Raw genomic sequence first — 23,258 nt, forward strand, 5'->3', positions numbered from 1 at the left:
ATGCGCGAGCGTACGGGGCGCGGAAGAAGAAGAGTAGTGGAGCCGGCGCTTGGACTGTGTGGTTGTGTTACCCGGACTAGGCCCGTCTCAGAAGTACGCTGCTCTTTCCCAACGCCATTTCACCTCATCTGTAAATAAACACAATCACTCGTAACACTATTAAAGGAACACACCACCTAATACTTACATAGTGATGTTGCGCCTCAGATATGCGTAATGTTTGCTTTTTGATCAACAATGTACACAAGTATGAACCTAGTCAGCCATTCACGACGGCTGGCCCTTGGGCAAGTGGTTCAACTTTGGCCGAGTGGCTGAATCGAGGGACGTGCCGACAAACAGAAAGACAGACCAAAATTTCTGCGTTTAAGTTCCCCAAGAAAGACTATCGTCTTTAAAAATTGAAGCAGCTCATAAGAAAAGCTTTCAGAGCCAGTGACGCACGTGGCCAATAACTCCGTAAAGCTTGGAAATAAAAAGCACGGACTTCGATAATAACCAAGAAAATTTTCGAATGAAGAGATATTTTGAACGAAACAATTTCGTTGTAACGACGAAGGCCTCCGTCGGAAGTCATCAAGCCCGCGACTTTCCCGCCTCCATGCGCTAGGAATTCGTCCAGAACACCTTCTAGGCACAGATCGCTGGATGCATGGGTGGATCTATCTATCTATCTATCTATCTATCTATCTATCTATCTATCTATCTATCTATCTATCTATCTATCTATCTATCTATCTATCTATCTATCTATCTATCTATCTATCTATCTATCTATCTATCTATCTATCTATCTATCTATCTATCTATCTATCTATCTATCCTCTCGTGTTCCTAACCCACTACGGTGGTCTAATGGCTCTCGTGCTCAACTGCTGACGGGATCGAATAGCGGCCCTGGCGGCCGCATTTCGATGGAGGCCATATGCTAGAGGCCCATCTGCTTAGATTCAGGCGCACGTTAAAGAAGCCCAGGCGGTCGAAATTTCCGGAGCCCTCCACTACGGCGTCTCTGATAAACATATCTTGGTTTTGGGACGTAAAACCCTGACAATTACTATTAACATTTATTATGCACGGTTTTTTTTTTTTTTTGGCTTGCTGAACACGCTAGAGTAACAAGATGGATGTTCATCGTCGACGTCACGATGCTCTATGGTGGGTTCCCAGAAACGAACCCTGGGCATATGAGCTCTTCGTTGAGCGATGAGCCGTCACGGTAAAACTCACGGGGACGCCTCGACTTGAAGAGGACCCCCACTCCCCCTCCCTTCCCTCTAGCTCTCTCTCTCTCTCTCTCTCACCTGCTCGGGTGGCAGCACGCAATGCACACATGCACCGAGTCACAGGTGAGAGCACGGGCAACATGACGGATACTCGCGGCCCGCTGATAAGGATGCGACCGCGAAACATTAATCCGAGCCCCAACCGCGAGTGGGTGGTTACATCACAGACGCCGCGTGAAGTTTAGAGCCTGCCAAGGCGGTGTTCCTAAGAGTCGCGCTTATTTTTAACGCCGCGACACCAGCCGTGCCACGGACGCAGCTTGTATATTGGTGCGTAATTAGGACGGCAAGGCGCTGAGATGTGACAGAAGCGAGAGTGGGAGATGGAGTGACACTTTGGACACTTGCCTGCATGACGACGATGGCGAATTCCGCGGCGTTGCCGGTAGCGTGCGAATGCTCATAACCGCTTTCGTTGCGCTGGCAAAGCGACAGTACAAGAGCATTTGCATGGTTTGACAGGTGTCGAGTCGCATTCGTGTAAACAGCGGTAACACGCTAGGAAGGCGAATCGCATTCACGCAACAAGAGATGCAGTAAAGAGTTGAACGAAAAACCGTTCGCTCTGGTAAATGCATTATTAATAAGCAGGTCACAGACCAATGTCAACATTGCAGAACACTGAACAATAAAAGCCCACAGGGTCCCTGATGCATCCGCCTAAGACGACTTGAAGACGAAAACTATCTTCTTTTTTTTTTCTCTTGATGGATTCATCCGAAAGCTTTCTGCACCTAATGTGGTTTCGCACTTCCTCCAAGATCGGAGGCATTGCAAGCTTTCTTCACGTCACCTGGCTTTGCACTACCTCCGTGATCGGCCCACCTTGGAGCAAGCGACGATGTCATGTGATCACGTCATCTCGTGTCGTCACGTTATGTGACATCGTAGTGACGTCACAGTGACTTCACAAAATTTGCCGATCTGTGACGTCATGATAATGTCATATGATCGCTTCATCGCGTGATGGAAAAGTTGTGTTGACGATTTTCGCGTTTGATGAGGCATCTAAGGCTTTCGCCTTAATAAGCTAGTCCCTGACCTTTGTCAACGCATGGTTTACTTTGACATAGGTCAGTGACTTATTGCTTATTAACAAGAGATGATAGAGTTCACAACGAGGTGAGTAATCTCACGTGGTCACTGATAATCGTATCGTGGTTTTAGGACTTAGAACCCCAACAATTTAAACAATCGTATCATTTTGAGGACTTTCGTCAACCATAATAACTTCTATACTGACGAGTACAGCGGTTACATGATGAAAGCCGTTAGTTGCTTCGCTCAGCGAATTCGGAGTCGACGCATTACTGAATCCGCTGCACCGTTGTTTACTTCGACTTCCGCACAAAGCTACGTCATCGGGCTATGGGACCAATGGAAAGTCATTTATTACAGGGCAAGGACGTACGTATAAACAAACACACCGTCGCCAAACGTTGCGAGTGCTTCTTTCCTCACTGGCTTACAGCGCAATCAATTAGGCAAATAGAATAGGCGCGCGACTTTCAAACCGCAGTACACCAAGCGTCGCTGTTGTCAACGAAATTCCGTATAAAGCACTGTTCGCAAATAAGCAGGCGGCTGACAAACGCGTCAAGCCTCATCCTCATTAGCCAATCAGCCATTCAAGTCGGAGGGGCTGGTTCAACGAACAAACGCTCACGACGCAGAGCACAACGCAGGGAACGCATCTGATTGTCTCGCGGGGATGTAAATTCAGAGACGCCGTAGCGGTGCACAGCGGCTTACAAGTTCACGAGCGTTTTCGCGCTCGGAGGGGAGTGAACTTTTCGTGATATATAAAAAAAAAGAAGCGTTTGTATTTGCAGCATAAATTGGAAGTTCGTTCCCTACCGTCGATAAATTTTAACTTGTCTTAAATGTAGTATGCCTGATAATAGTCGGTGTCGTCGTTACTGAGAACACTTTCTGATCATTCTTGACTTGTCTTCGGACAGTGAGGGCCCGGGTTCAAACCTCGCCTCGCCAAAGGAAATTTACTTGGTTTTGAAACGTAAAATCCCGACAATTATTAACACTTTCTGTTCGTATAAAAAAGCTTATGCCTATAGAGACACGAACACAAGAGAAGAGGAACAGACAAAACAAATGTCGAATATCAACCGAAAGGTCGCAAAGAAGGCGGGCACAAAGCTTTTCTGCGCACGCGCAGGAGTGGCATCACCGCCGATCATTCAGGCACACGTGCTGGTCTACGAGAGAGATAACTGTTTAAGCGTGACATTTCTTCTTAATTTCCTCTTAAGCATAAGCATTATTGGAAGATAAGCATAGATCACTGTCATATTGCTCAATAAGCACCAAGACTGCTTGATTCCGCCGACACGGCTTCTGTCAGTAGACGTCGCCATTTAGAGGGACACTAAAGCGAGACAGCGGATCGATTTAGATTGATAAAATGTACTCTGAGATCTCTCATGTCCTTAATTTCACCATAAGTTCATTAATAGAGGAGAAAATCAAGGTCAAAGGTGCATTTTTAAATATCGCGCCGAAATTTCCGTGCGTGCGTCAGTGATTGCGAGGTGCATTTTCAGCGTGAATTCAAGGTGTCGTATTTTGGCGACATTGGCTCAACGAAATTTCCTGAAACTTGATATGTTAAGCCTATGAGCCCCTCAAACTTCAATGTACTTCATTTTTACCTATAAGGAAGTACGCATGCTCTAGTAGACGCCGTCAAAACCTATGACGTCACGACGTTTGGTGCGGGAATTTCACGGCGGCGTCGCCACCCGCATTTTATTTTTGCGCCTTTTCTCGCTTACCAATTGTTTTCTTGCGCTAAGCGTGGTGATTTTGGGATTGTGAAAGAGTAATTTACTAACATGAGAAAAATCGATTTTCTTTTTAGTGTGCCTTTAGGGACAAAGGCATGCTTGCGGTGTGAGCGCAAACATTTTTCTGGCAATAAATATATATACTTGGTGCGGCGGCTCCAAGAACATAACCACCAGATGCCCCTGTAACGACTATATACTCCTGACGCTCGCTAACCCGACCAGCAAACCAGAAGTCGTCAATGGTGTGCCGGTACAACAGCCTCCGTACATACATATATAAACAGGCTGCAAAACACCGCACCAGGGTGCTGCCGTGGCACACAGGTTTGTTTCGTGTTAAGCATAACGATAAAACCGCCCCCACCGGGCGAGTTATTTGCTTAGTTGTCTCCTTAGACTCGATCCAGCGGGGCAGCTGCAAATTCCATCGCAACTCTCCGGAAGTGACACAACTTTACTGTGCCGCCTCTGGTTATGCGCTTACACATACAAACACTTGCAAACGGAATGTCAGCTAACATTGCCATTTGAAACAAGGCTTCTGCCGCACCTCATATTGGCCACATCTCGGGGAGATTTGGTGTCGTCAGGATTCGAGAAGCACGTAGACGCCGGTTGTTCCACTCTTCTCGCCTCTTCCTCCTCTCTTCTCTTTCTCCGGAAGGAAGGGGAAATCGGGTATTTCGGAGGAGGAAGCCTCGGGCCACTACGAGTCAGCTCGAGCCAAAACATTCGAAGAGAAACCCTTCCAACCCGCCCCGGTGGGTCTAGTGGTTATGGTGTTCCACTGCCGACCCGAAGGTCGCCTGGCCATTTTCAAGAGAGGCGAAAATGCTAGAGGCCCGTGTGCTTAGATTTAGGCGCGCGTTAAAGAACCCCAGGTGGTCGAAATTTCCGGAGCCCCTCCACTACGGCGTCCTTCATAATCATATCGTGGTTTTGGGACGTATAAATCCACAACAATTATTATTATTATGAGAAACCCGTCCGTCGGCCTTGCCCGCCAAGTTGCTTTCTGCTACGGAAAGCTGTCCGTTGCTGGTTGAAGGCTCCTTAACATGCACATTAAGAAAATAAGGGAGTAATGTGCGGGCCTGGCCGCTAGCGGAAGATCCGCGAGCCGCATGCGGCCTGCGGGTCGCGTGTATGGGACCCCTGGTGTAGGAGATGTACAATTGTGAAGCTACTGCCGTGCATGGAAGGTGAGCGTATCCACGCGGAGAATCTCGGGAGCTCTCGCTGTGGTTACAGGGCTGGTCGGAGTCACAACCAGCATGGTATTTCTGGCCGAAAGCAGCCGTAGAACGACATTGCACGGCATTTCCTCCAGGACCGGTGCCTCACGGCCTCGCACCTTGCCTTGGCGCGGCCTCGAAGGCGGTTCATAAATATAGCTCGCCGCAAAGCGAGAAAATATACGAACTACCGTCGGCTAAGTCCCCAATATGTTGTTCCTTCGGTGAAAGCCGTTTCTTCCTAGCCAGAGCCCACACGCACACACACCGCCGTAAACACGATCAGCCGTCCCAGGGACGCAGCCATTTCTAGAGGCAGCACAAACAAACACGATCCGCACTGAACACGCTGTTGAGAGCTGCCCAGAAACACTATGTGCTCACGCTGCGCACGAAGGCTTAGCTATGCGTCCCGCATGCAGCTAGGTGTGGGTCGCTACCGATGTCCACATCATTTAGGACACTTTTAAGGACGATAGTCTTTCTTGGGGAACTTTAGACGCAGAAATTTTGGTCTGTCTGTCTGTCTGTCTTTCTGTTTGTCTGTCTGTCACCCGATTCAGCCACGTGGCCAAAGTTTAACCACTTTCTGAATACCCAGCCATCTTGCAATGGTCATTCATACTTGTGAACACTGTCGATCAAAAAGCAAATGTTACGTATACCTGAGGCGCAACATCAATACGTAAGTATTAGGTGGTGTGTTCCTTTAATAGAAAATACATAGATACGTAATTCTAAAGACCCTGGTGTTTCTTGTGCTGCGCTGAAAATGCTAGTGTTTTTTTGGGCTGCGCTGCAAATGCGACGCTAGGAGCCAGATGCTGCGATTCAACACAGAGGAGGATGACTCATGTAGTGCGGCCGGCAGAAGACTATCGTCTTTCGACGACATTTGCAGCGAAGCACGCGGATACGCGGCCAATTTTCTTCCTGTTCCTCTTCCACCCCATTTCTGTCACGAAGTATGATACTGTCCATGACGCAGGAAAAAACTCCCATGGCCCCTTATGCATTCGCCTAAGGCAACTCGGAGGCGAAAGCCATCTTCTCCTTTTAAGTCGACGTCCTTAAATTTGGAGTCAGATGCACGGGTCCAGGCGATTAAAGGAGTACTGCGACTATTTTAAGACAACGCAAAAGGGAAATTTTACGTTTCTTTGGTATGCAGTGTTAACGCTCTCCACACACCGGAGTCGGGCAACAACCTTGTCGAAGGCGAAGGCCTTCGACAAGGTTCCTCACTTGCGCCTAATACACAAGCTAACATGCCTCAACATCAATATGAGAATTATTAAGTGGATCATCAATTTTTTAACTAGCCGCTACCAATCAGTTTTTGTAAATGATCACTCTTCTCCGTTGCTCCATGTTAAATCTGGTGTCCTTTAGGGCTCCGTGCTCGGACCCATCCTGTTTTTAATTTACATTAAAGATATTGCTAATGTTTGTGTTCTACAGTGAGATTATTTGCTGATGATTGCGTAATTTATAGAGAAAATACTAGCGCTATGGATGCTTGCTACTTACAATCGGATTTAGAAAAACTCGGTAAATGGTGTAAAGATTGGCAAATGGAAATTAACGTCAACAGGACCAAAGCCATTCCATTCTCGACAAAACCTAACCCTGCGTTATCCAACTACACATTAAACAATACGTCCATAGCCTCAGCCTCAGCCTGCTCTAGCAAGTACTTGGGCGTTCATTTGTCATCTTATTTGACATGGAACGCCCATATAAACGCCATGGTTAGCAAAGCATCTAGAACACTTGGCTTCGTTCGGCGAAACTTAAGATTAGCGAATTTAACAACACTTTGGTAACGTTCGAAAATCGAATATGCATCACTAATCTGGAACCCGCACCAGGCATACCTCATTAATAAATTGCAATCTCTACAAAATAAAGATGCTCGATTTATCACCGAAAACTACCTGCGAGCATCAAGTATAACAGAAATTAATCCTTCAATCGATCTTGTTCCTCTGGAAAAACGTAGACTGGTCACGCTTCTTTCATTTTTTCATAAGATTTATCACAATCCGTCATCGCTGCTTTTCATATCAAACAAGCCCATCGTGTATCCTCGCGACTTGATCATCAGCTTAAAGTCGAGCCCATCTTCGCCCGTACCGATCTTTTCTTTAACTCCTCGCTACTACTTGCCATCCGTTACTGGAATCAGCTTCCTGCTGACATTGCAGGTATTACTAACCATAATGCATTCATAAATAGTCTGAAATGTTCTTTAAAGCTTAAACTTATGCATGTCAGACTTCCTTTTTTTTTTTGCCTCTCTTCTTGACACATTGCACATTAAAATGCAAGTCGTAATTCTTTTTTTTCTTACTTGCATTTTAGACTTTATTGGCATTTTTCTCAAACCAACATTTTTGGAAGGTCATGTACCTTTTTCTCGAGAACTAGAAATCATAATCAAACAAAAATTCTAGCATGTATTAATTAGTGGCATTTACATGACTGGAATTAGGATCAATAGCCTAGGTGCATTTGTATTTTTTAGTATATAAAACATTTATAAGTGGCAATTTTCATGCACAGACAAACATAAAAAAACGTCACAAATCTAGTTTTTTGTGTACGCGCATCATTTTAGTTCCACTTCTGTAATACGTTGGTTTCTACCTGAAGAAATTGCAAATACTCTGCCAATAGTACACCTTAAGACAAGATACATACAAAGAAAAAAAAGAGAAAAATACTAAACAAAAATTAAAAATAGTCGAGTTCCGATGCAAGCTGCGTCTATCTTTAACATTCCTCGCAAGTTTTGTAGCCATAGCTTTTATTACCACTGCTGTACAGCCAAATTTTGAAACTTATTTTTAAAGTCTCACCCCACCTTAATGTTGCATGTGCAGTATACACGCACACCTACGAACACATGCACGACTATGGAAATGGTGATTATTCGATCTAATCTATCTATCTAATCTACTTCTATCTAATCTATCTATCTATCTATCTATCTATCTATCTATCTATCTACTATCTATCTATCTATCTATCTATCTATCTGTCTGTCTGTCTGTCTGTCTGTCTGTCTGTCTGTCTGTCTGTCTATCTATCTATCTATCTATCTATCTCTATCTATCTATCTATCTATCTATCTATCTATCTATCTATCTATCTATCTATCTATCTATCTATCTATCTATCTATCTATCTATCTATCTGTCTGTCTGTCTGTCTGTCTGTCTGTCGTCTGTCTGTCTGTCTGTCTGTCTGTCTGTCTGTCTGTCTGTCTGTCTGTCTATCTATCTATCTATCTATCTATCTATCTGTCTATCTATCTATCTATCTATCTATCTATCTATCTATCTATCTATCTATCTATCTATCTATCTATCTGTCTATCTGTCTGTCTGTCTGTCTGTCTGTCTGTCTCGTCTGTCTGTCGTCTGTCTGTCTGTCTGTCTGTCTTCTGTCTGTCTGTCTGTCTGTCTGTCACGAAGCCACGTGCACGAAGAAAGTAGCGCATTAAAAAATAAGCGTCATCTGCCACGCGCCTTCATCTCACTTTTTCGTATTTGGGGAGGAATGAGCGCCTATTGCCAAAAATTTCACCATACATCACATGGGCCGTAAGCCAGCTGACGTGGTGCGCAGAAACACTTCCCGGTTCCCCGCGTTCCGAGAGTTTCTATTTCTTCCGAAGCCGGTAGCCTGCTTCTCAGCATCTGTACTCGCAAAGCAACTATACGCTATACATCCTCTCTCCCCTCCACGTTCCTGCTTTCCAACAGAGGGGTAGGAAGGAAGACGCGAGAGAGTAACCGGTATGCTACCCTGCACTGCAGAAGGAATGAAGGAGATTGAACGATAGAAGGGTAAAGAAGGAGAGAAAAAGAGGGAGAGCACACACACACACACACGTCACAGTCCGGTAGTCTTATGCAGTATACGGCATCACTATTGCAAGTCAGTTCTGCGGAATCCCGCAAGGTAGCGAAAGCGTTTCCTTGTCGCTTCGTGCCACAAACGGGTGGTTGCCCTTTCTTAACCCTTCCACTATACCTTGTGGGATTGCGCAGAACTGATTTTCAATAATATTGTGTAATACCATGCGGAGCTCTTCCCTCACAACCCTCTGAACCAACGAGATCGTCGGTCGAGGGTCATCGGACGGCCGCGTCAGAAAGGATGGTGGAGACGCTGCCACGATTTCGCGACACACGAGCCGACATAGGCGTGCGCACGGGGGGGGGGGGGGGCAGCCCCCCCCCCTAATCACCTAAGAGGGGGCGCGAAATCTGCCCCGTACATTGACCCTTCTAGTCATCAAAGGGGGGGGGGCGCAAAATCTGCCCCATGCATTGACCTAGTAGGGTGGGGGGGCGCTGCGATGAACCTTCGCCCCCTCCCCCCTGATGGGGAACCCTGCGCACGCCTATGCGAGCCGACATGCAGTTGACTGCATGTCGGCTGAATGCCCTCGCAGGATGACGTAGCGGCAGTATTCGGAAGCCGCATGAAATGCTGTGCGATGCGGCAACTCTTCCGTTCTTCGAATCGCCGGCACTCTTTGATGATGTCGTGCACGGTAGAGCAGTCCTTCGACACCAGCAGATTGAAAGCATCATCTGCAATGCCTTAGCACATGGCTTACTTTGTCTTCCTCGGTCATGTTGGTATCGACACGACCACAAAGGGCGAGAACGTCCAGTATGTGTGACACATACGATTCGGTCAAAGTTTGAGTCCGAGAGGAGATATACTTACAAGCGGCGCGCTGGCGCCCGACTGGTCACCCAAAAAGGCCACGCAGCTTCTGCTTACAGGCATCTCAACTCGTTATAGCTGCTTCATGAGCCTTGAACCACACGCCCGGTGTTCCGCAGAGATAGAAGGCAACGTTGGCGAGCATCATTGTCGGGTCCCTACGATAGACCGCTGTAAAACGCTCGTATTTCGCAATCTGGTCATCGACGTAAACATTGTCTGTGCCGCAGAAGTTACCAGGATCGCGCGGCAGAGTCAGTATGACCGGCTGTACCGTCTGGACCGGAGTACCGGTCAAAGAACCAGCAGAATTTTCTTCTGTTGACATTGCGGGGATGTCCAGGACACGTCCGCTGTGTAGTGCCGTCTTGCGTCGTACCAGCATAGGCGTGCGCAGGGTTCCCCATCAGGGGGGGCGAAGGTTCATCGCAGCGCCCCCCCCCCCTACTAAGCCAACGTTCGAGGCAACTTTTGCGCCCCCCTCCTCCTCTTAGGTGACAAGGGGGGTCAATGTAAGGGTCAGATTTCGCGCCCCCCTCTTAGGTGATTAGGGGGGGCGGCCGCCCCCTGCCCCCTGCCCCCCCCCCCCTGTGCGCTTGCCTATGGTACCCAGCACCTCCACCAAGATGTTGCAATCATATTTATAGATACTTACAGAGGAAAATAGTCGGACAGTCAATATGGTGGTTGTTGTCACCAGAACACGTCGTCTTCCTCTTCTTCCCTCCCTTCACCGTGGTGATAGCTGCCACACCGCAACAATAGGTGCCCATGTGCATCGAGTACTCGATGAATTCACCCTCGCGCTGCCAATTGCTAGCTTCCTGGTTAGCTCAAGTAGTAGAGCGACCGCCCCGGAAAGACGTCGGTCCCGGGTTCGGTCCCCGCACCAGGACGAATTTCTCGGCAACAAAGAAGCTTGCTTTCGGAGAAATCCTTTAGATTTCCTTGTCGCTTCATGCTGTAAACGGGTGGTTGTTTTCCCTATCGCTATCAGTCTACAGCCGCTCGTGCAAGTCTGTTGTCCTTAAAAGAATTTAGCAATGTCCTCGTTGCTTTAATTCTCGCTTACTTTTCAGGATGACATTCGAGGATAGTTGCTAGCGACATCGGTCTGTGGTCAAGGCGAGAGTGATTTCGAGTGATCGTCTCTGCACACCGTAGCGAGGACATTCGCAGATGATATGCTGCAAAGTCTCCTCGATACCACAGATGTCTTAAAGGGCGTTGTCGTCCCTACTATAAGGAAAAAAAATAACTTTCCTCTGAGACATGCATTTTCAATTAAAGTTGTTTCTCCCTATATTTATGAAAGCAACTCTTAGCCATAACCGGCATAGCAGAGTGGCCTCTGTTCGGCGGAATCCAGTTGGCATTTGAAAACGTAGCAACACGCTTAGGTGATGTTGCCAATAGTTTTAGCTACTTGCTGTATTTCTTGTGGTGTGCGTAATGTTTTTTTTTGATCATTCAAAGCTTGGCAGGAGCATAAGATTTTGAAAGGGGTATAGCCTCTTCCTCTTCGCCTTGCAGAGATGACCGAGCAGCATTATCAGAGGAGTTACGCTTCTTGCAACACACAACAAGCCGCAGTAGTGTGAGATACACGAATTAAAATGCCTCTATGTTCTCAGTCAGTTGCAGTGTCCCCTCTGCCCCTTTACCCTGAAGCCATTCACATGGCGTTGCACTACTTCTGGGATCGGCCCGCATTTGACCAAGCGACGATATTATGTCATGACACGTCATGATGACGTCACAAATTTCTGCAATCTGTGACGTCATGATGACGTTGCATGATATCATAACATGCCGTCACTGATGGCGTAGGTCGCGTGTGTCTGCGCGCACCGCTCTTTCCCTCTCCAAACGCCTCACAAAACCCACGTGAGAAGATCACGTGGGCTCTTGTGCCACCTTGTGTGAACAAGGACAGAGACACGAAGAACGAGACAGGAAAGAACGAGGGCAGAGACACGCGCTCATCTCTGCCGGCGTCCTTGTCATCGCTCACTCTTCGCGCTAGAACTGTCGAACTCAGTGGAGCACCAACTAGTCCAAACCGCGACCCTTCTAAGCTGTTTCGTTCTTGGCAGCCGTAGACAAAAACGTGCCGTCGGCGTTGAGACAAGCGCGTGGTGCATGTCACGGCCCAATGAGCAGACTTCGATTGCGCCACCATCGGCACCGGTAAATTAAGCGCCGCGTGTGTGTTGCGTTTTTGGCGACCCAGGGGCGCTTATCTTTGTTGCGAGAGGATCCCGGCTCGCCAAGTCGGGGTCCATGGCAACCGAGAGGCACGCGTGCCGACGAACGCCGATGCCCTTTATATGCACGTGTCGACCGCGGCTCAAGAACGAAACAAAAAGGCATGGCTCGCGCAGTCAAATATGAGAGAGTGCGAGTAAGCTACTTGAATGCAATTTGTGTACTTCAAATCTTGAAGGCATCCAGTAATTAAAGGGACACCAAAGAGAAAAACGATTTTAATATCGGAACTGCTTAAGCTCGGAGTCAGGTCGGTGTCGTAGACAGAAAGAACGGCGGGTATGCGACACCGAAAGCGGGTACGTGTCAAAAAGAGCGGGTACGTGTTCAAGTTCCCGCAGCAATCGCCATGAGGTCATAGATTTTGACGGCATCTTCTAGGGCCTACATAGTTCACAATCGGTAATCATTGTCATCTGATACGTTCTCGGGTGCTGCGTTTTCCTAGCTGTTAAGTCGTTTTCGGTCGGCCCCGGCATAACTCCCATAGGATCACATATGAACTAGGAGTCCCGCTGTTACGTCGCAACTGTGGGACCATTCCCGCATTGTACGTTGCGAACCGGCCCTCCGAGACGGTCCAGGCCGCCATGTTGACCTTTTACGTGGCTTGGCTTGGTCTGCTCGGTGGCTTGGCGATCAAATTGGCCACCAGAAGCGGTGAGGGCGATATCTGTGATGAATTTTTAAGGCCCGCCACCAGAAATACGACCTCCAATATTTATATTTTATTGCGATAGCAATTATATGGACAGTCTCGGTTGGATTTTGCCGTCGCCGTCGCCGCCGTCATGCACCGTATATGTATAAGTATGTATATATATATAAAAGCCCCAAAGAAAAATAATTCAGAAAAATGCTTCCGAAGCGCGGAATCGAACCAGGGACCTCTTGCTCCGCAGCGAGTGGCGCTATCCACTACGCCACAAAACGCAGATCCTCCACGTAGCTAACGGCGAGCGTTATATACACACTCTTTACCGCTGGACGGACTCGGAGACGGCAGGCGATAATAAGCGTTTCTTCATTACCAACGAGATGGCGCTAGGAGCCCGACGGGCGCATTTAAAAGTCGTCGGCGAGCTCGCTCGCTTCTTCTTATATTTGCGCAGGGAGAACCTTGCCCTTCCGCTGTCTGCTCGCGCGGTTTTCTCGTGGTGAGGGGAAGAGGTATGTTTCAAGCTTTCACCGTGATGTCCGCGCTCATGTTACGGCGCGTACGAATGTCACTCGAGCTCAGGGACGCCGCTAAACGAACAAACAGATGATGAGTGCGAACTATCAAGTGTCACAGCTCTACACTTGAAGCACGCTAGTTTCCTTCGCTGCTTCGGCCGCCTTTGCAACAGGAGCGCTGTTCAAACTGAGAGTATCCATTGGCGAGCCTCACTTCGTATAGCACTAATTTCTTGCTATCGCATTCATTGCTCCGCCCTTGCGGCGAAACTGTGACTTTTTTCATCTAAACATGGCGTCTACGACGTGTTTGGGTGCTGAAAATTGGTTGCGATATACTCAACAAAAGTAGGGACTTCGAGATTAGTTTTTGTTTCCCGGAGTCATCCTGTTTGCGGAGCCAACGGCTTCATCGGCCGTGACAGCGCTGGACTTGTTGCGGAGATGTGCGTGCAGTGAAGACTCCGAAAGCCACTTGCCACTTCAGGTGCTTAAGAGACGCCTTGTACTGATCGGGCGTGAGAAAATGTGCCAAGTGACGCTGCACGATTCCTTCAAGAGAAAGGTTTAAATAAAATTGTGTGCTTCGCATCATTACTCTACTTTCTCACTTTTTCCAGTTTCTCGGCTCCTATGTTTTATTCTTACGGTCCCGTGAAACACGCGTGTCAGCGAGGTTATACTGTACCAAGTTTCAGAAAATTTCGTTCAGCCAATGTGGCCAAAATGCGAAAACACACACACACACACACACACACACACACACACACACACACACACACACACACACACACACACACACACACACACACACACACACACACACTTTGAAATCCGTGACGTCACCGTCGGAGATTTCGGGAGGAAAATTCCAAAATTACACTTCTGACATTGATCTTCTCATCCAATAATAAACTATTATCAAACCTAAGGTGGCGAAATGAACGACACTAGATTTTTCAGAGTGCAATTTATCAGTCTAAACTAATTTACTGTTTCCCTTTATTGTCCCTTTAAGCTACATATTCAAGCGAAGCTTGTTTTGAGTTACAGATCTCGGTAGCGGCGGTGACTCTGTACGCGGAAGACCTGGCGCCAGTGAGTGTATAGAAATGCGGCCCTCGAAGCTGCGCCGGTCACATGCTTATTTGTATGCGCTATTTTACCATAACAGATGCTCTCTCGATCATGGTCCCCTCTTTTGGGTGAGGTCCCCTCTTTTGGGTGAAATAAAGTTTTGATCATCATCATCATCTCTCGATCATGGGCTTGTCGGCAGTCAGCCATTTCTGGATGGCAATCTGATCTTTTATCGAGGTCACGTGTTATTTCACGTTGTCACATTTCATTGTTGCCTGGTTATTACCTGGTTAATAATGGGTGACCGTAAGAAAGAAAGCCACGCAAACGCCACGCTTCGCTTTCCCCCCATATTCCCGACAGGGCAAGGGCTACTAATTCTCTTATATATATATATATCGCGTTTTCGCCGTTGTTTTATTGCCCAGCAATTGTCCACGTTTCCCCTTTTCTGAACCGCATGGCCGGTTCTCGTTTGCTGACACGAGACGCGCGGCCTCCGCGTCAGTGCACGGAGTCCATGCATGAGGCGGAGTAACTACTTTTAAACGGACTGCGCCACTAACAGCGCTGGAACGCGCTCGCATGCCTTCCAAGGTCGCGCATCAACTGCACAGTCCGTCCTCCCAGCTGCAAATGGATGGCGTCGCCAACTGAGAGCCCTCGTGGCCACGTTTTTCTTTCTTCTTTTTTTTTCCTGTTTGCGAGCCGACTAAGAGTGATCGCTGTTTGGTCACGTGCCCTAAGCCGGTATGTTTCTCTATCTGCTCTTTCTCTCTATTTCTTTCTTTCTCTCTCTCTCTCACGGTAGTTTGAAAGGGGTTTGCTCAAACCAGCAGTAAGTTTTTTGGCGCGATTCCTTAAGGCCACATACCACAAATTCAGTGCCGACTCTCGCAAACTATAACCCGTGCTCCACAGCGCTTAGTAAGGAAACGTGCTAACCAATGGAAACAGCGAGCGTATAATTAGTGAAAGGAGCTGGCCGCCCAATGACAAAAAGGAATTTATCATTGAAACACTTGTGAAATCACACCCTGCAACAGCTCAACCCGTAGATATGTAGCTTATCTTGTGGAGGGGAGCGAAGAAGCGGTTCAAAAGAAAGTATACAGGACTGAAAGGATGATCCTGTGTACTTTCTTCTGAACCGCTTCTGCACTCCTTTTCGCAAGATACTGATCCAACTAACAAAAGAACTCGCTATATTGAAATATATAGTTTAGCGTCATTATTCAATACAAATGAGCATTAACAGTGAAAGAACGGAAGCTTCGGCCAGTTTGTAAGAAATATTTTAAACGTCCTGTCCTTTTTTTTTTGCCATTGTTCTTCGATGCTGTACAGTTATTTAAAAAAAACAGAAATTCGCACTTATTTTCTAGTTTTTGATACACAGCACCTAATTAAGGCGTCGTTCAAAAAGGCATATTTTCATTCCGAGTTCGTGTTTTCTAAATGATTTTCTATAGGTATACAGGCCAATATATGGAGAAGGCGATATCAATATGCTTTGATGGTTTAGCCGTAGGTGGGTTGTCGTCCTGCTGAAGTTTAACAAAAGGATTAAATAAAAGCTACTACTCTCCTTCAAAGACTCATTTTCTTCCTCGCTGTCCAGCCTGGGTTGAACACAGGCTCTGGTGCTACTTTCTGCCGAAGATCACGAAAATTGTCTGTCAACGCTACAATTCCTACTGTCTCAAGGGAAGCTCCATTCAACAACCCCCCCCCCCCCCCGCACGTGGTGCGATCGCTTCGCACGTGATCTGCCTTTCTCAATAAGTAATAAACACGTAATATATATTCAGTACAGGCTACTTATTCGGCGAACGAGTAGCCGGTGTAGCTAATGCACGATAGATTTAGATAGCTTGCAAACTATGGGACACCTAGACTAGCATAGTTTTGTATGTCCAACTGCACTAAGGACAACATTATAGATCGCATGAACGGGGACAACAACGCTATGTTACTCACGCACCATGCCAACAAGCGCTCATTGCAACTCTAGTTGAGTCTACTAATGTTTGACTACTATAAAGTCCGAAACACAACGTTACTTAGCTCGCAACACTCTGACGAAGGCAGGACCCCCTGCCGGAATGTTAGTAACGTTTCGCACGCTTGTTGTCGTCGTCTCCATCTAAATATTCCACTGCATCCATTGAAGTTCATTCATTACCAAATACGTTTACCTCCAGTGAGTCCCAGACGGGCACACCACAGCTATGCACTTTCCTACGCACCTGGCGCACTTACCTTACGGGAGTTTCCTTTTTCTTTTAATTTGTAAAGTCGTCGAGCGAAAGAAGGTACGAAAAAAAAATAAAAACGTTGTGAACAGGACAGGGCGTCTGTCCCGTCCGCAACGTTTTTTTTTTCTCCTACTGTTTCTTCGCTCAGTGATTTTACAATGATGTACCAACTGGCCCAACATTCAACGCTTCTAAATTTTCTTTTTCTTTTTTTTTAACCCTAGCAATTGCAACAAAAACGTGCATATTGTATCGTACCTCAGAAGTCGTAATCCTGATGCCTCTTCATCCCTTGAGTTTGCCGCTCGTTGCCAGCACCCCAGTAGTCCGTATAGGCTCAACCATCCACAAAAGAAGCACACCGTCCCGGACGAAACCACGACTTTACTTTCCTCCGAGGTGTGCGCCGGTTTCTCAATCGGACTCGCCCCTCACTCGGCGCGCAACCGGCGGACTCCTCCTCATTTTGCGAGAGAGCGCATCGTCCCTGGCAGCTGTTGCCCCGGATTTTGGCCCAACAAGAAGTTAAAAGGAGAGCCGATCCACGAGTGAAAGCCGAGAGGCGAGCGAGCGACGACTGGCGCCACCTTTCGAAGCGACGAGAAAAAAATCTAGATCGTGCGCTGCCTCGTCCACGTGCTGGGCGAACGTGGAGACCGACGAAACCAAAGGCCAGGGGCGTTGCCAGAAATTTTTAACAGCGCAGTTGTTTAATTATGCGAGAACAATAGCGCTAAAAAAGACGAGGACCAAGAGAGACACGACACAGGCTCTAGGTCTTATCTATGTACATAGTAATGACCGGTCATTACATGTATAATCACAGGTCGGCAAAAATATTTGGAGCTCACTCAGACTCACTAAAGATATATATTTTGTGCTTAGTTCTCACTCGAACTCAGACTCACCAAACTTTTCCTCAACCGGACTCACTCGGACTCAGACTCACTAGAGTTTGTCTCAACCGAGCTCACTCAGACTCAAGCTCACACAAATATTACCGTCCTGCACTCATTCAAACTCAGACTTCGGCTCAACCTGAATCTGGGTGAGTCGACTCATGAGTGAGTTTGCTGACCTATGTATTTAATACACAATAAGACTGATTGATTGATTGATTGATTGATTGATTGATTGATTGATTGATTGATTGATTGATTGATTGATTGATTGATTGATTGATTGATTGATTGATTGATTGATTGCAAGGATGCGTCGGTGTCCTGTCTTTCTTGTTCCTCGTCTTTTTTAGCGCTGTTGGTCTTGCATAATGAACTCCCACCGACTAGCCGAAGTACCTTTACTAGTGCATTCGGGAGCTGTTTAAGCTTGGCAAAACTCCGGGATCGTCCGCACAAAACTGGGCGTGTATGCACCACAGAAGGCGGATGTGTGCCAAGCAGCTCCTAGCACAGCATAGCAAACGGGTGAGAAAGGGAAGGGAGAAGGAGGAATGGGAAAGTGAAGAGGAAGGAAAAGAGGAGGGGAGAGGGTAAAGCATGACATAGTCTTGTATATAGTTCAGCAAGGGATGGAAAGTGAGGGTCAGGAGGAGAGAAAGGGGAGTTGAAGGCCCCCAGCGCTGCTGTTTCCTCAGTCTTCGCACTACTATATAGTGCGTAGCTGCACCATATCATTTTTTTTTTCTGGGGGGGAGGGGGGGATGGTTTTCAACCACCCTTTATGCATATTCGTGCGTGGGTTTGTACGTGTTCGTGTACACATGCAACATTGAAATACCTCAGAGGGGAGGGGGGCATTGAACTCCCCCAGTCCCTCCACCCAGCTATGCCAGTGGACGAAACCGTAGTCAAAGCAGCCTATCCTGTGTCCGAGGAGCCAAATCCACAGCTGTATGCCCGTGGAAATAAACTCTCGTTCAATGCTCGGTTCGTGTGGGATACTGATCATATACATCCTGGAAATCAGAGTGTGAGTCCTTCGTAGTGAGTCGCGAATCAACAGTAACTCCGCTATCAATCAATCCAGCGGTGTGTGTGTCTGCCTTTTCTCGTGTCCCGTTCTTTTGCTGGCTTTCGTCAAGTGTCAATCAATCAATCAATCAATCAATCAATCAATCAATCAATCAATCAATCAATCAATCAATCAATCAATCAATCAATCAATCAATCAATCAATCAATCAATCAATCCGTTTTTATTGTTTACTATACATTTAGTGTCCCGTTATTATTATACAGATAGGACCCCAAAGCCCTTTTAAGGATTGTCGCAGGGGCCCGTTTTTAACAGAAGTGGTTAGTATTGAACTACAAGGCAAATAAGTACAAATAAATACAATTAAATACAAATAAATGCAAATGTTACAATACTGTGGAAATCACACTGTGGGTCTTTATATACTGAACTTCGAATGAACATTGTCCTCGAAACATTGAACTGCACGCATTTTTGTCCACTGTTGTTGTTTATTGGGTTTCTACATGTGCATATAAAGGAGGTCAAGAAATGGAAAAGTTTGGAACAGCTCAACAGGCTCCCACTACCATAAAAATCAAACAAAAAAGGGCAAGTGACACAGTATATTTTGCGAGCTACGTAGGAAAATGTGCATGATGCTGCTGCGACACGAGGATGCGTAAAGTGGGCTTTCCCGCACAAAGACCTTTACTGCAGAAAAGCCAGTTTTACCAGCTCTGTCCTGTACATTTTGTGCAAGTACACAGGGAAAGCGTTTGACAGAGAGAAAACTTCAATGACATCAAAAGAAATGGTCCATCGATGCCGCTTGCAGAAATAGCGTCTTCTCTTCTCCTCAGCACCCCCCTCCCCCCTCATAGATACTTTAGGTTAGAGGCATTGCGCGTAAGACGTGGTTCAGCGCTACGCTAATTAAACCGTTCTCTTCCAGCGCACCTCGACACCGACATGCATAAAAACAACTCCTTGTTTTGAACGCACTTAAAAATTTTCATTTTTACCATAGCAATATAACATTGAACTTGAAAAAAAGAAACCTCTCGTTGACTTTTACCGAAGCCGCCACCGAACGAGTCACGAGCGTGCTTTGCGATCACGCGAGAGTCCGCGTCGTCGTCGTATATTTTAATACATATTTTTATTTTCCATACTTCTGCCTTCTTGCGAAAGCGTGGCACTTGGGCGGTACAATAGTTCTTACAAACAACGAAAATATTTTTAAAAAATTATCTGACAAGCAAGCACTTACAAGTATGACATAACGTGTAATGCTTATGCTTACAAGCATAATGACGTGTAACAAGATGTGGAGATGAATCGTACAATGCCAATCAATTAGAAAAGGTTGGAAGGACAACGTAGTCGGCAGGACATTGAAACTGAGTTAAAACCGGTCAGGGGACGGAACACATGCGGAAGAAGTAGACCGGACGAGCGCAGAGTAACAACTGAATTTATTGAAAACAAAAAAAAAAAGGATTGACACTTCTGACAACGGATATGAGCACAAGCACTCCCCTCAGTATTACGCACCCCCCTAAAGGCCCTTTATCTACCTCCCGTCCGTCCCTTGCTCAGCTTTAACTGAGCTAGGCTGAGCAGGTTGCTCCCCCCCCCCTCTCCTCTCCTCTCCTTGCTTAATACTTATCTCGCGTTTATTTCCTTGTCTGTACGATTACGACGTCACCTAATTGTGGCTTGGTAACTACAAATTGAAAGTGCTTTTGATAGTGCGCTGCAGTTACCTTTGCAATCCCCGACACGATGTTATGACCTGATTAGTGCGACAGCGGGACACATGCGTCCCGCTTTTCCGTCTGCTGGAAAAACGTTCTCCCACATCACCCGTTGCGATTAGCGCAACGCTAAGTCACTCATATCTTACTCAAGTCTTCGTAATCCCGAGGAAAATTCTTTTACCACGCTATCGAAGGGCGGAAGTAGTGTTATAGTGACGCTGAATTTCGGTCAATTTTTCATGATAGCTTCTGAATTTTCTTCTTCAGATAGGAAGAACATACCAATCAAAATTTCTTTTTCTGGTGTTTCAGAGAGGTGGTCTTAGCTTCCAGTCATCACATGTTTTTGTAAATTCGCGGAATAACTTGACCGATAAATGCATCGAAACTATCCCCTGCGATATTGCCGCGCTCATTCCTCACGCTCAGCGTAATTGCGGATATTGGTGCGTGGAAATATTCTTCTTGACAACATATTCCTCTTGAAAAGTTGGCGCGTATTCGGGGACAACAGCTGAACTCGACAATTGCGACAGGCAAATGGACAAAAAGATGGTTGGTGCATGCGGTGAAGTAAGCTTTACAGGAACAGACCACAGCGCTATGAAGGCTCACAAGAGGCGCAAGTGCAGGTGGTGTTCTGCTGCTGGAAATGAGGTCCGTATAACTATTCTCAGCACACTTTGAGAAGCGATACTATGTGCCACTAGCTTCGGCCGTTACATCCCAAATACCCGTTGATGCAATCTCGAGATGGTGCCTTCATGAGACAGGACTGTTTTCCCACTTTTTGAAAACACTCGCATGAGTCAGTGGGAACATATGTCCCACTTTTTTTCAGTAAACTACTGGCTTGATTTTGATGAGTTTTTATACTATTTCTTTGTAGCTTATATGAATATACCACAGCTGGTATTCATATGATCGTGTTAAAAATATAGGCAAACCTACAAAGGGTTAATGACCCATTCATTTGAATGCCAGGTGTGTCATACCCTCTTGTTTCGAACCATCATCACTTATCTGACCCTTAAGGACCCCTTCGGGGCATTCTGTGTCAAACATTACCGTTAAGCTTACAAGTTTCATGTACTGATTTCTTGGTTTTTTTTCCACACTCTCACCTACCTGTTTGATCTTCCCGTCTTTTGTGTTTTTATATTCGATAGCATTCTTTAGTGTATCATAAAAGTTTTGTCCGCTTTAGATTTATTAACAGGTGCAGTTTTAAGAGTGATATTATTTATTGTCAAGTCATATACTGCAGTTGAGGAGCCCATACATGAGCCATTGCTCAGATGATCTAGCCTCTTCACTCACCAGCATTATACCTTCAGAAAGTGTAGCTCAGATACCTGTAATTGCGTAATGTTACTAGACTCCTTTCACACTTCAGGGTTGCATTCCTTGTTGTAAATTATCTGCTGTGTCATCCCAAAAGCTGCACATCAATTTCACAAGAAAGGTGTTGGATCTGAACGTTTCTGGCAAATGCAACCACTGGCCAAGCCCAAGTATAATGTGAGACAGAACAAGAGAAATATATGCACAAAATATACACATTTATTCAGTCATCTAAATTCGAGAAAATGCACGTAGGAAAGGTTTCATAGGGGTGCCATTTTGACGGCTGCGCGATGTACGTCTAGTTGTTCGTGTACTTTGGTGGCCGCTTCTCCACAAAAGCGGTCATGCCTTCTTTGCGGTCATCCTAGAAGAATGGAACATGCGTTAACTTAAATGAAAGAAAATGAACAAGCAGTACAACCTAACAAACACACTTCAACCCTATATTAACTATAAATGTGTACCTTCTACACTGTAATAGTGATAAGACAATTATATTTTATTTACATTGTTATATTGAGGTTTCATTGTTATGTATTTTTTATTCGCTTCTGAATACTGCGATCTTCCTTTAAAAGATATAGCAGGGTGGATACAAATGACGAGGTATCAGGCTTGAATAAACAAACAAGGTACAGTAACACAGGAATATCAATGCTATATATACAAAGTATAAAAACACAAACAGAATCACAAGCAAAAAAATGTAGCATAGTGTACAAAGCAATGATCAGTGAGGGTTAAGCGAGACTACTTTCAAATAATGATAGAGACATTGTGATATGACATCATTAGAAAGGTTATTCCAGTCTATAACTGTCGGAAAAAAAAAAGAATACTTGTAACAATTAATTCGTGAAGTTAGAGGAGTTATCGTCTTACAGTGCTAGTGTCCATGAGTATAACCATGAGCAAAAATCTGAAGATCATAGGTACTACAAAAACTACTTTCTTTGCAGATTAAAATTAAGCCACACGGCCTAGAGCATTTGTCGAACCGATGAATGCATCGAACCCATTCGAGGTTATATGACTGTGGTAGAAGAAATTCAATTTTTTTGAAAATGCCATGACCTCGGGACTTTTGCTGCTGACTGTAAACGAGTAAACAATTCCCAACACTCCTTGAGCCCATCCTAATCTAGTGTCCCCATGTCCTGTGAGACAAGTAGCTCTTTACACTCTAAGAAAAAATCGAGTAGTATTTGGGGAGTATTTCTGCCACAAGACTACAACCAGCATTTACCTTGCATGTACGTATTCCTTGCATTATCACCGCTGTCCCAGCACTTCCTGGTCATGAATGGCGTGCCCACTATCAGCGTGACACGGCATTGTTGATAGGAAGGGTGGCGAGAGCCGGGTTTTCAAGAAAT

The 23,258-nt window shown here is 46.1% G+C and overlaps 1 protein-coding gene and 1 pseudogene across 1 annotated transcript in view; both read right to left on the bottom strand.

Moving 5' to 3' along the window:
* LOC119400417 (uncharacterized) overlaps positions 1-23,258 on the bottom strand; it is an 89,030-nt pseudogene that overhangs the window by 41,311 nt on the left and 24,461 nt on the right.
* The window catches only part of LOC119400416 (enoyl-CoA hydratase, mitochondrial), a 40,828-nt gene continuing 39,646 nt past the window's right edge, over positions 22,077-23,258 (bottom strand). The window contains exon 8 of the mRNA XM_037667439.1: positions 22,077-22,246. Coding sequence (XP_037523367.1) covers positions 22,181-22,246 — 66 coding nt within the window. The 3' untranslated portion in view covers positions 22,077-22,180. The remainder of the gene's footprint in view (positions 22,247-23,258) is intronic.

This window comes from Rhipicephalus sanguineus, chromosome 7 (assembly GCF_013339695.2).
Source record: "Rhipicephalus sanguineus isolate Rsan-2018 chromosome 7, BIME_Rsan_1.4, whole genome shotgun sequence".
Lineage (NCBI taxonomy): Eukaryota > Metazoa > Arthropoda > Arachnida > Ixodida > Ixodidae > Rhipicephalus > Rhipicephalus sanguineus.